The sequence below is a fragment of the Hyla sarda genome, unplaced genomic scaffold (assembly GCF_029499605.1).
Source record: "Hyla sarda isolate aHylSar1 unplaced genomic scaffold, aHylSar1.hap1 scaffold_361, whole genome shotgun sequence".
Classification (NCBI taxonomy): Eukaryota; Metazoa; Chordata; class Amphibia; order Anura; family Hylidae; genus Hyla; species Hyla sarda.
In genome coordinates this window covers 169,945-183,115 of record NW_026610381.1, presented here as the reverse complement: position 1 = coordinate 183,115, position 13,171 = coordinate 169,945, and the positions used below count along the sequence as shown (strand labels likewise).

General features: G+C 46.4%; 1 protein-coding gene across 1 annotated transcript in view; it reads left to right on the top strand.

The window, feature by feature from the left end:
- NPR2 (natriuretic peptide receptor 2) overlaps positions 1–13,171 on the top strand; it is a 95,645-nt gene that overhangs the window by 76,471 nt on the left and 6,003 nt on the right. Inside the window, exons 12-19 of the mRNA XM_056553732.1 lie at positions 489–560; positions 2,941–3,100; positions 7,256–7,411; positions 7,640–7,808; positions 7,895–8,041; positions 8,187–8,310; positions 8,387–8,455; positions 8,685–8,859. Of these exons, the coding sequence (XP_056409707.1) occupies positions 489–560; positions 2,941–3,100; positions 7,256–7,411; positions 7,640–7,808; positions 7,895–8,041; positions 8,187–8,310; positions 8,387–8,455; positions 8,685–8,859 (1,072 nt within the window). The remainder of the gene's footprint in view (positions 1–488; positions 561–2,940; positions 3,101–7,255; positions 7,412–7,639; positions 7,809–7,894; positions 8,042–8,186; positions 8,311–8,386; positions 8,456–8,684; positions 8,860–13,171) is intronic.

The following is a 13,171-nucleotide window of genomic DNA, read 5'->3' as shown; positions in this document are numbered from 1 at the left end:
GTCACATACATAATCCTCCTGCACATTCCCTCTCTTAGGTAACATACATAATCCTCCATTACATTCCCTCTCTTAGGTCACATACATAATCCCCCTGCACATTCCCTCTCTTAGATCAGATATATAATCCTCCTGCACATTCCCTCTCTTAGATCAGATACATAATCCTCCTCCACATTCCCTCTCTTAGATCAGATATATAATCCTCCTGCACATTCCCTCTCTTAGGTCACATACATAATCCTCCTGCACATTCCCTCTCTTAGGTAACATACATAATCCTCCATTACATTCCCTCTCTTAGGTCACATACATAATCCTCCTGCACATTCCCTCTCTTAGGTCACATACATAATCCTCCTGCACATTCCCTCTCTTAGGTCCCACGATTAATCCTCCTGCACATTCCCTCTCTTAGGTCAGATACATAATCCTCATGGGGCAGATGCAGGATTTGGGGCAGTAACATTTCTTTTCTCTCTTCGTAGGACATTTTGGAGAATGACAGCATAAACCTGGACTGGATGTTCCGTAATTCTCTCATTAATGACATTGTGAAGGTGAGAAGGAGGAGGAAGGATATATAGTGAATGTCCAGGTGGGCAGGAGGGGTTTATATAGTGAATGTCCAGGTGGGCAGAAGAGGTTTACATAGTGAATGTCCAGGTGGGCAGGAGGGGTTTATATAGTGAATGTCCGGGTGGGCAGGAGGGGTTTATATAGTGAATGTCCAGGTGGGCAGAAGAGGTTTATATAGTGAATGTCCAGGTGGGCAGGAGGGCTTTATATAGTGAATGTCCAGGTGGGTAGAAGGGGTTTATATAGTGAATGTCCAGGTGAGCAGGAGGGGTTTATATAGTGAATGTCCGGGTGGGCAGGAGGGGTTTATATAGTGAATGTCAGGGTGGGCAGGAGGGGTTTATATAGTGAATGTCCAGGTGGGTAGAAGGGGTTTATATAGTGAATGTCCAGGTGGGCAGAAGGGGTTTATATAGTGAATGTCCAGGTGGGCAGGAGGGGTTTATATAGTGAATGTCCGGGTGGGCAGGAGGGGTTTATATAGTGAATGTCCGGGTGGGCAGGAGGGGTTTATATAGTGAATGTCAGGGTGGGCAGGAGGGGTTTATATAGTGAATGTCCAGGTGGGTAGAAGGGGTTTATATAGTGAATGTCCAGGTGGGCAGAAGGGGTTTATATAGTGAATGTCCAGGTAGGCAGGAGGGGTTTATATAGTGAATGTCCAGGTGGGTAGAAGGGGTTTATATAGTGAATGTCCAGGTGGGCAGAAGGGGTTTATATAGTGAATGTCCAGGTGGGCAGGAGGGGTTTATATAGTGAATGTCCGGGTGGGCAGGAGGGGTTTATATAGTGTGGCGCACCGCATCAGTGATACCCTGACTGACTGCTTGGCACTAAATAGCTGCAACAACCCCTCCACCCTCCTCAGAAATTAAAAAATATTAAAAACATACTATGCCGCACCATGAATATCCGGACTCTGGAGGCTTTTTTTGTTTAATTTTGAGACCGCATTTTGTGACGTTGGTGGGCGGAGTCTTGTGTCGCTGCCCTGAAGCCACGGTTTACGCCAGGAAGGGAGACAGCGCGGCACCAACAGGCACATAAACAATAGTGAAGCCACAAAAAAAAACGGCTCGGTACGTTACCCTCCCCAAAGTGTACATGAGGCTATTACTATGGAGGTACTCCACCCCTCCGCCCCTGTGTGATGTCACACCCCGCCCCCTCAATGCCGTCACGCCCCCTCCCATAGACTTGCATTGAGGGGGCAGAGTCGGGATAAGATGTCTTAGGGCCGGAGTACCCCTTTAAGGAAAGATTTTAGTGCCACATATGGATTATTTACGTAGTCTGTCAAAATTCTTACACAATTATTTTGAGCCCTATGTTAGAATTTAGTGAGTCCGCCGGCAGGTACGCGTCCTAAAAAGGTGCGCAGTGTAGATTCTCAACCTTAAAATGAACGGAGTTATTAGTTATATAATGAATTTTTTCTATAACATTAATGTAGTAGCTTTGTTTCATGATGCAGAACAAGAACAGTTGTTACAGTAAGGGTTAATGTACTTTTCTGCTGACGTCTGCACTTTCTGTAAGCCAGGTCGGACCTGGAATACATATGAGACTCTTCTAAATGGAGATGCGACTATCGCATTCGATAAATACACGACCACTGCAAAGTAAAATCAAAAATGATTACTACGTGAGAAGATTTCAGAAATGGGCTTTGGAATAAGCAAGAATCATGAGCAGGAAAGATTTATACAATGAATGTCCTGGTGGGCAGGTGGGATGTATGCAGTGAATGTCCTGGTGGGCAGGTGGGATGTATGCAGTGAATGTCCTGGTGGGCAGGTGGGATGTATGCAGTGAATGTCCTGGTGGGCAGGTGGGATGTATGCAGTGAATGTCCTGGTGGGCAGGTGGGATGTATGCAGTGAATGTCCTGGTGGGCAGGTGGGATGTATGCAGTGAATGTCCTGGTGGGCAGGTGGGATGTATGCAGTGAATGTCCTGGTGGGCAGGTGGGATGTATGCAGTGAATGTCCTGGTGGGCAGGTGGGATGTATGCAGTGAATGTCCTGGTGGGCAGGTGGGATGTATGCAGTGAATGTCCAGGTGGGTAGGTGGGATGTATACAGTGAATGTCCAGCTGGGCAGGTGGGATGTATACAGTGAATGTCCAGGTGGGTAGGTGGGATGTATACAGTGAATGTCCAGGTGGGCAGGTGGGATGTATACAGTGAATGTCCAGGTGGGTAGATGGGATGTATACAGTGAATGTCCAGGTGGGCAGGAGGCTTATAAATGCAGTTCAGTGATGACATCTCAAATGATTTTGCGTAGTTGTCGGGGTTCTGATTGGCTCCTTAGGGAGCTCCTCCCATTTGTCATGTTCTGAATGTTATCTCTCCGCAGGGAATGTGTTTCCTCCATCGCAGCATCATTTCGTGTCACGGGAACCTGAAGTCCTCTAACTGCGTGGTGGACAGCCGCTTCGTCCTGAAGATCACCGACTACGGGCTGGCCAGCTTCCGCTCCACCTGTGACGCTGACGATGTCTATGCCTTGTATGCCAGTGGGTGTGAACGTCCCCTCATGTCTACAGCCCCTCCCCCCCGGTGTATATATATATATATATATATATATATATATATATAGCAGTGTCCCCTCATGTCTACAGCCCCCCCCTGGTGTATATATAAACATGGCAGTGACCCCTCATGTCTACCGCCCCCCCAGTGTGTATGTATATATAAATATGGCAGTGACCCCTCATGTCTACCGCCCCCCCCCCCCCCAGTGTGTATGTATATATATATATATAAATATGGCAGTGACCCCTCATGTCTACAGCCCCCCCCTGGTGTGTGTATATATATATATATATATATATATATATATATGGCAGTGTCCCCTCATGTCTACAGCCCCCCCCTGGTGTATATATAAACATGGCAGTGACCCCTCATGTCTACCGCCCCCCCAGTGTGTATGTATATATAAATATGGCAGTGACCCCTCATGTCTACCGCCCCCCCCCCCCCCCAGTGTGTATGTATATATATATATAAATATGGCAGTGACCCCTCATGTCTACAGCCCCCCCCTGGTGTGTGTATATATGTATATATATATATATATGGCAGTGTCCCCTCATGTCTACAGCCCCCCCTGGTGTATATATAAATATGGCAGTGACCCCTCATGTCTACCCCCCCCCCCAGTGTGTATATATAAATATGGCAGTGACCCCTCATGTCTACAGCCCCCCCAATGCCCCCCCCCCCCCGGTGTATATATGTATATAAATATGGCAGTGACCCCTCATGTCTACCGCCCCCCCCCCAGTGTATATTTGTATGTATGTATGTGTGTGTATATATATACATTATTACGTCAGTGACCCCTCATGTTTGCTCCCTCAGATTGTGTCCTGCCTACAGGATGTGCACATGTCCCCTTAATTAGAGTCCCCCCCCCCCCTTCCGGTATGTATATATCTACGTCAGTGACCCCTCACGGTGCAGGTTGGACCTCCTTTCGTCTTCAGACCCGCAGTGATTTTTCATGGTTCCACTAGGTGATAAGATTGTTCTGGAGGAATATCGGCCAATGTGGACAGAGTCACCTCTCATTAGACGGAGGTCCTTACCTTCTCTGAACAGCTCGTTGTACCTCAGTTTTCATTTTCCTTTAAAGGAGTACTGCAGCCAAAATTAACTTAGCTGATCGCAGGAGGGTCTGACCACAGGGGACACCCCCTAACTCCCCCCCCCCCCCCCCCTGCAATCTCTGGAACGGGACCCGCCTCTGAGTGAGGAGCGTGTGCGGTATTTCTATAGTAGTTCCGAGGAGACCCAAGTACAGCACTCGGGCATCATCATCTCTCTCATACAAATAAATGGAGCGCATGCCGTCTAGCGGTAGACAACGCGCACTTCTCACTAAGCAAGACAGGGTCCTGTTCCAGAGACTGCAGGGGGAGAGAAGTGGGGGATCGGGGGGCTGCAGTACCCCTTTAAGACAATAGCTGAGTATGAAACACTCACCGTGGAGGGAGGAACGTGGTCATCCTCGATGCTTAGATAAGTCTGAATGTTCATCTACAGATATCTAAGAAGCCTTGGGAAACATTCCATGCACCATTACACCTCCTCCACCAGCCGGCGCTGTTCACACTTCACAGGAGGTCTCATCAATTCATGTGACTTGTTCCGAAATATGACCAAGCATTTCATCTGACCAGACCATGTATCTCTTTAGAGATCTGGATCCATCTGACCAGGTCATGTTTCTCTATAGAGATCTGGATCCATCTGACCAGGACATGTTTCTCTATAGAGATCTGGATCCATCTGACCAGGTCATGTTTCTCTATAGAGATCTGGATCCATCTGATCAGGCCATGTTTCTCTATAGAGATCTTGACCCATCTAACCAGGACATGTTTCTCTATAGACATCTGGATCCATCTGACCAGACCATGTATCTCTATAGAGATCTGGATCCATCTGACCAGGTCATGTATCTCTATAGAGATCTGGATCCATCTGACCAGGTCATGTTTCTCTATAGAGATCTGGATCCATCTGACCAGGCCATGTTTCTCTATATAGATCAGGATCCATCTGACCAGGCCATGTTTCTCTATAGAGATCTGGATCCATCTGACCAGGACATGTTTCTCTATAGAGATCTGGATCCATCTGACCAGGTTATGTTTCTCTATAGAGATCTGGATCCATCTGACCAGGCCATGTTTCTCTATAGAGATCTGGATCCATCTGACCAGGACATGTTTCTCTATAGAGATCTGGATCCATCTGACCAGGCCATGTTTCTCTATAGAGATCTGGATCCATCTGACCAGGACATGTTTCTCTATAGATCTGGATCCATCTGACCAGGTCATGTTTCTCTACAGAGATCTGGATCCATCTGACCAGGACATGTTTCTCTATAGACATCTGGATCCATCTGACCAGGACATGTTTCTCTATAGAGATCTGGATCCATCTGACCAGGACATGTTTCTCTATAGAGATCTGGATCCATCTGACCAGGCCATGTTTCTCTATATAGATCTGGATCCATCTGACCAGGTCATGTTTCTCTATAGAGATCTGGATCCATCTGACCAGGCCATGTTTCTCTATATAGATCTGGATCCATCTGACCAGGCCATGTTTCTCTATAGATCTGGATTCATCTGATCAGGCCATGTTTCTCTATAGAGATCTGGATCCATCTGACCAGGTCATGTTTCTCTATAGAGATCTTGATCCATCTGACCAGGTCATGTTTCTCTATAGAGATTTGGATCCATCTGACCAGACCATGTTTCTCTATAGAGAGCTGGATCCATCTGACCAGGCCATGTTTCTCTATAGAGATCTGGATCCATCTGACCAGGCCATGTTTCTCTATAGAGATCTGGATCCATCTGACCAGGTCATGTTTCTCTATAGACATCTGGATCCATCTGACCAGGCCATGTTTCTCTATAGAGATCTTGATCCATCTGACCAGGTCATGTTTCTCTATAGAGATCTGGATCCATCTGACCAGACCATGTTTCTCTATAGAGATCTGGATCCATCTGACCAGGTCATGTTTCTCTATAGAGAACTGGATCCATCAGACCAGGCCATGTTTCTCTATAGAGATCTTGATCCATCTCACCAGGACATGTTTCTCTATAGATCTGGATCCATCTGACCAGGTCATGTTTCTCTATAGAGATCTGGATCCCTCTGACCAGGCCATGTTTCTCTATAGAGAACTGGATCCATCTGACCAGGCCATGTTTCTCTATAGAGATCTTGATCCATCTGACCAGGTCATGTTTCTCTATAGACATCTGGATCCATCTGACCAGGACATGTTTCTCTATAGAGATCTGGATCCATCTGACCAGGCCATGTTTCTCTATAGAGATCTGGATCCATCTGACTAGGCCACGTTTCTCTATAGAGATCTGGATCCATCTGACCAGGTTATGTTTCTCTATAGAGATCTGGATCCCTCTGACCAGGCCATGTTTCTCTATAGAGATCTGGATCCATCTGACCAGGACATGTTTCTCTATAGAGATCTTGATCCATCTGACCAGGTCATGTTTCTCTATAGAGATCTGGATCCATCTGACCAGGACATGTTTCTCTATAGAGATCTGGATCCATCTGACCAGGCCATGTTTCTCTATAGAGATCTGGATCCATCTGACCAGGCCATGTTTCTCTATAGAGATCTGGATCCATCTGATCAGGTCATGTTTCTCTATAGAGATCTTGATCCATCTGACCAGGCCATGTTTCTCTATAGAGATCTGGATCCATCTGACCAGGACATGTTTCTCTATAGACATCAGGATCCATCTGACCAGGTCATGTTTCTCTATAGAGATCTGGATCCATCTGATCAGGTCATGTTTCTCTATAGAGATCTGGATCCATCTGACCAGGCCATGTTTCTCTATAGAGATCTGGATCCATCTGACCGGGCGCCTTACAAAAATATAGATCAACACTGATCCTGATCCACAGTGAATTGATCTCAAGTTTATCTTCATGGTTCCGGGTTTAATACCCATACAGGGGAGGGTCAATCATAAGATAGTGGGCTCTAATAAAGGGGACATTCAGTATCTATCACATTGAGAACATTCCTAAGATCTTACAATCTAACAACCTCTGTGGACCTTACAGCTATTTGTTTGTTCTGTATCTAGAGAAGCTTTGGACGGCTCCTGAGCTGCTACGTATGGGGAGACCCCCACCTCAAGGTACTCAGAAGGGTGATGTCTACAGTTTTGGGATCATACTGCAGGAGATAGCACTGAGAAATGGAGCGTTTTACATCCAGGGCATGGACCTCAGCCCAAAAGGTAAGGTCAGGTTTATGTTGAGTCCATGGCTTTAATCACATGGCATAGGGCCTCTTGTTAGGGCATGGGATGGACTGTAGTAGATTTTATATGTATTTTATATGTAATGTGCCTGTGTCAAGAGTCCAGATGGCATTGACCTTTATTGTTACTTGTAGTCCTCCATTGTCTTCCATGCTGCAGCCACGAAACATGGAGATCTAGACCGTGCTCTTTATTTCCTTTCAGAGATTGTTCAGAAGGTCAGAAATGGACAGCGGCCATACTTTCGTCCTACAGTTGACACCAGTTGTCATAGCGAGGAGCTGGGGATCCTAATGGAGAGGTGTTGGGCTGAGGACCCTCTGGAGAGACCAGAATTCAACCAGATAAAGATCTACATCTGCAAGTTCAACAAGTGAGCTCCAAAGGGTCACCCTGTGGGCCGCTCTGGTCTACACCCCACGGTGGGCATGACCTCTTTATATTCTCCATTTGTTACAGGGAGGGCACAACTAGTATTCTGGATAATTTACTGTCTCGCATGGAGCAATATGCAAACAACCTGGAGAAATTAGTGGAGGAGAGGACACAAGCATACCTGGAGGAAAAGCGCAAGGCGGAGAACCTGCTCTACCAGATCCTGCCACAGTGAGTACCGTCACCGCTCCCAATGGAAAATCTGCTCATTGTTGTACTAGTGGTGGAGCTTCACATGGTAACATGCAGCTGACACATCATGGAGATGAGGTCTGGGGTACACGTCAGGTTCTCTGATTTCCTATTTCCTCTGCAGTTCAGTGGCTGAGCAGTTGAAGAGAGGGGAGACCGTCCAGGCCGAAGCCTTTGACAGCGTCACCATCTATTTCAGTGACATTGTGGGGTTTACATCAATGTCTGCAGAGAGCACGCCCATGCAGGTAGGCCTGACATCCATCATGTGAGTGTCCCACCTCTACATCTGTCATTCTTATGGGTCTGCTTGTCTCCCCTTAGGTGGTCACCCTATTAAATGACCTGTACACATGTTTTGATGCTATAATAGACAACTTCGATGTATACAAGGTAAGAGACAGAAATCCTGGAGCCATATGATTGGTGGCTTTGTGGGAATTACTGAGTTAGGATAGTGATGTACTCCCCCCCCCCCCCATCTTAATATTCTCCTCCCAATATCACGGTCCGGTCTTATCCTGGGGTCTTCAATGTTACTTTGAGTACAATACTCCATTTTGGCCCATAATTATATTGCCCAGGTTTTCCTGTCTGCTCACCTAGGGGGCTATCTCCACAGGTGGAGACCATCGGTGATGCATACATGGTGGTTTCAGGGTTACCCGTAAGGAATGGGAAGTCGCATGCACGAGAAATTGCCCGGATGTCTCTGGCCCTCCTGGAAACAGTGAAGACCTTCAAGATCCGACACACGCCAAACACACAGCTCCGTCTGCGCATAGGAATTCATACAGGTACTCGGGCAAAGTGGGATCTGACAGAATACTTGGTGAGGTTATGAGTCTATGGATATGATGGACCTTACACACAGATCCCTGTATTATGGCTCCCCTGTGAGTGAGCGGCGAGTCGCATTGACCATATTGTCCAGGTAAGCCGCCATGCTCCACTCTTCAGCTGCTAAAGGGTTAAAAGGGCCCACCTCTCCTGGGAGAGCCTATTTTCTTTGTAATCTCCTTTTTAGGAAGCCGTGCTGACTATGTAGACCGTATGAGAGGAATCTGTGAAGATTCACAGAAAACAGACTCGCAGATTCCTGACGTGTGGCTGCATTATGAGTGCGCCCAGGAATCCGGATTGTTCTGTGCTAACATATATAGCAGCGACCTCCCGCTCCGTTGTCTGGGCCCCCCCGGCACATTTCTCTGTGTACACCATTTGACCCCTGATTTTCCTGTATTGTGGCACTTATTACTGCCTGGGTAAACAAGTTCAGAGATTAAGGTTAGGCTCACATTGCCGTTGGACTCCGCTATCTGTTCCATCGTTTAGCAGGGATAAATATACTGCCTGCACATTTTTCTGCTAAACTTCAGTAAACTACCAGATACCTGATGAACCCCATTGTGCTCGGTCCTGTTTCAGGGTCCACTCTGTGCTAGTAAAAAAAAAAAGGTGCCGAACAGACCCTGAACAGGACGGATGTGAACTTAGCCTAAAACATGTATGGAGTTCACTAGAATTTTGCAGATCTGCAGCTCAGGCCTCTCACCAGTAGTATCATGCCTGTGGCTTGCTGTTAGGGAATTCAGCAGGGGAAGATGTTTAGGTATCTGCAGAGGACAGGCTCCTCAATATTGTTTTATTTACTAGAGCTGCTCTTTCTGACATCCGCTTTTTGAGCTACAGGTTCAGAGGTCAGTGGGTGTTCTCTGCTGGTGGATCTACAGGTGCAGAGCTCAGTGGGTGTTCTCTGCTGGTGGATCTGCAGGTTCAGAGCTCAGTGGGTGTTCTCTGCTGGTGAATCTACAGGTTCAGAGCTCAGTGGCTGTTCTCTGTTGGTGGATCTGCAGGTTCAGAGCTCAGTGGGTGTTCTCTGCTGGTGGATCTACAGGTTCAGAGCTCAGTGGCTGTTCTCTGCTGGTGGATCTACAGGTTCAGAGCTCAGTGGGTGTTCTCTGCTGGTGGATCTACAGGTTCAGAGCTCAGTGGGTGTTCTCTGCTGGTGGATCTACAGGTTCAGAGCTCAGTGGCTGTTCTCTGTTGGTGGATCTGCAGGTTCAGAGCTCTGTGGGTGTTCTCTGCTGGTGGATCTACAGGTGCAGAGCTCAGTGGGTGTTCTCTGCTGGTGGATCTAAAGGTACAGAGCTCAGTGGGTGTTCTCTGCTGGTGGATCTACAGGTGCAGAGCTCAGTGGGTGTTCTCTGTTGGTGGATCTGCAGGTTCAGAGCTCAGTGGGTGTTCTCTGCTGGTGGATCTGCAGGTTCAGAGCTCCGTGGGTGTTCTCTGCTGGTGGATCTACAGGTTCAGAGCTCAGTGGGTGTTCTCTGCTGGTGGATCTACAGGTTCAGAGGTCAGTGGGTGTTCTCTGCTAGTGGATCTACAGGTGCAGAGCTCAGTGGGTGTTCTCTGCTGGTGGATCTAAAGGTGCAGAGCTCAGTGGGTGTTCTCTGCTGGTGGATCTAAAGGTGCAGAGATCAGTGGGTGTTCTCTGCTGGTGGATCTACAGGTTCAGAGGTCAGTGGGTGTTCTCTGCTAGTGGATCTACAGGTGCAGAGCTCAGTGGGTGTTCTCTGCTGGTGGATCTGCAGGTTCGGAGCTCAGTGGGTGTACATTGGTGTACATGTCCTTTAACCCCTTAACGACGAGTGCCGTAAATGTAGGTTCTGGTGAGGTGTTACTTAACGCACCAGAACGTACATTTACGTCCTAAGCATAACCGCGAGCATCGGAGTGATGCCCGGATCATGCACGGCAGGTCCCGGCTGCTGATCGCAGCCAGGGACCCGCTCGTAATGGCGGACACCCGCAATCCCGCGGATGTTCGCCATTAACCCCTCAGATGCTGTGATCAATACAGATCACGGCATCTACAGCATCGCGGTCACTAAAATGGATGAATGGATCGCCCGCAGCGCTGCCGCGGCGATTCGATCATCCAGCACGGCAGACGGAGGTCCCCTCACCTGGCTCCGCTGCCTTCCGGGAGTCTTCTGCTCTGATCTGCCTTCCCGCAGACCAGAGCAGAAGATGACCGATAGCACTGAACAGGATTAGCAATCGAATGATTGCTATAAATAGTCCCCTATGGGGACTATTAAAGTGTAAAAATAAAAGTAAGAAAAATGTGAAAAACCCCCTCCCCCAATACAAACGTAAATTGTCCCATTTTCCCTATTTCACCCCCAAAAAGTGGTAAAAAAATATTTTATAAACATATTTGGTATCGCTGCGTGCGTAAGTATCTGACCTATTAAAATGAAATGTTAATGATACCGTACGGTGAACCGCGTGAACGTAAAAATAAAAAGTCAAAAATAGATGCTTTTTTTTATAACATTTTATTCCCAAAAAAATTTATAAAAAATTGATTAAAAGTTTTATATAAGCAAATATGGAATCAATAAAGTACAGATCACGGCGCAAAAAATGAGCCCTCATACCGCCGCTTATACGGAAAAATGAAAAAGTTATAGGTCTTCAAAATAGCGGGATTTTAAACATACTAATTTGGTTAAAAAGTTTGCGATTTTTTAAGCGCAACAGTAATAGAAAAGTATATTATTATGAGGATCATTTTAATTGTATTGACCCAAAGAATAAAGAACACATGTAATTTTTACCGTAAATTGTACGGCGTGAAAACAAAACCTTCCAAAATTAGCAAAATTGCGGTTTTCTTTTTATTTTCACCACACAAATAGTATTTTTTTGGGTTGTGCCATACATTTAATGGTAAAGTGAGTGATGGCATTACAACGGACAACTGGTCACGCAAAAAACAAGCCCTCATACTAGTCTGTGGATGAAAATATAAAAAAGTTATGATTGTTTGAAGGCGAGGGGGAAAAAACAAAAACGTAAAAATTAAATTGTCTACGTCCTTAAGGCCCAAATAGGCTGTGTCCTTAAGGGGTTAAGAACATAACTATAGTGGGAGGGAACCTATTATTTCTATTGGCCAGATTTCCCATAGCAGCTGCTCATGCATTAATTATCACCAAAACCTGGAGAAACCTTATTTTATATGGCATTTCATAAACAAATCTGTATTGTTGGTACTTAGTCACACAGAACTTTTCAGGCCCATCTCAGCTCCACTATCCCAGGACGTAGCAAAGATCCTTATATCATTCTAAAGCTTTCCTTTAGATGAGTGATAAAGGCTCCATGAGATCCATAACATGACAGTCAGGCCAGACGGCAGCTCTGATGGAGTTAATCACTTTTTTCTGCTAAACAAAGACAAGAGCTGAAGAACAATTCTCCTAAAAAGGAGAGAAGAACCAGAGGCGAGTCCTCTAAAATATGTGAAGATCCATCAAAGAGTGGAGGGGTAATGGAGGCGGCATGTACCCAGACATGTGAGGGACGCAGAGAGGGACCCCCCAAGAAGAGACCAAGGGGAAGAAGCGTTCGAGACCACAAGAGTGAAATATTATAACACAATATTACAAAGTATGTCAGTAACCCCCCCCCCCCCCCCCCCCCAACCGAGAAGAAAGTGCCTTGTCCCTCTGCATCTTTCTATAGAGGTCTTAAAGAGCCCATACACATTAGAAAATAGTTGATGAAAACAATTTCAACCATAATGAACAGTCAGGTAATAGACTGTCATTGTCGGCTGTGGTAGGACTTTTTAGACAATAAATCTTTTGTCCCTGACCAATCTTACAGGGAAAATAAATTCTCAGAACATATCCAGGTGATGAGATGGTTCGTCCCTTGCTCTGTGTCACGGATCATTTATGATCTGTGTGAAGAACAGTGCTGGCCGATACGGAGTAAAATGAGGTTGGTCTTATGGCGGCTTACCAGACAATTGTTCAGTCAGGTTAATTCCCTGTCTGTATACCTTCAATAGCGGTCAGCTGAGCATTCATTTGGCCGAGCACCACCTACACGTGAATGTTCAGTTTAAATCCAACATGCCCGATCCTTCTCTTCACCAACATCACTCACAATACAACTACTCTAATAATCACGAGGTCATCTGGATGTAAGACCTTTTCTCCCATGTTATAAGATTCCATGCAATACTGGCCCACTGCAAGGGAAAAATAAGAATCTACAGCCTGCCTAGTGTTTACTAAGAAGGCCTCCAGG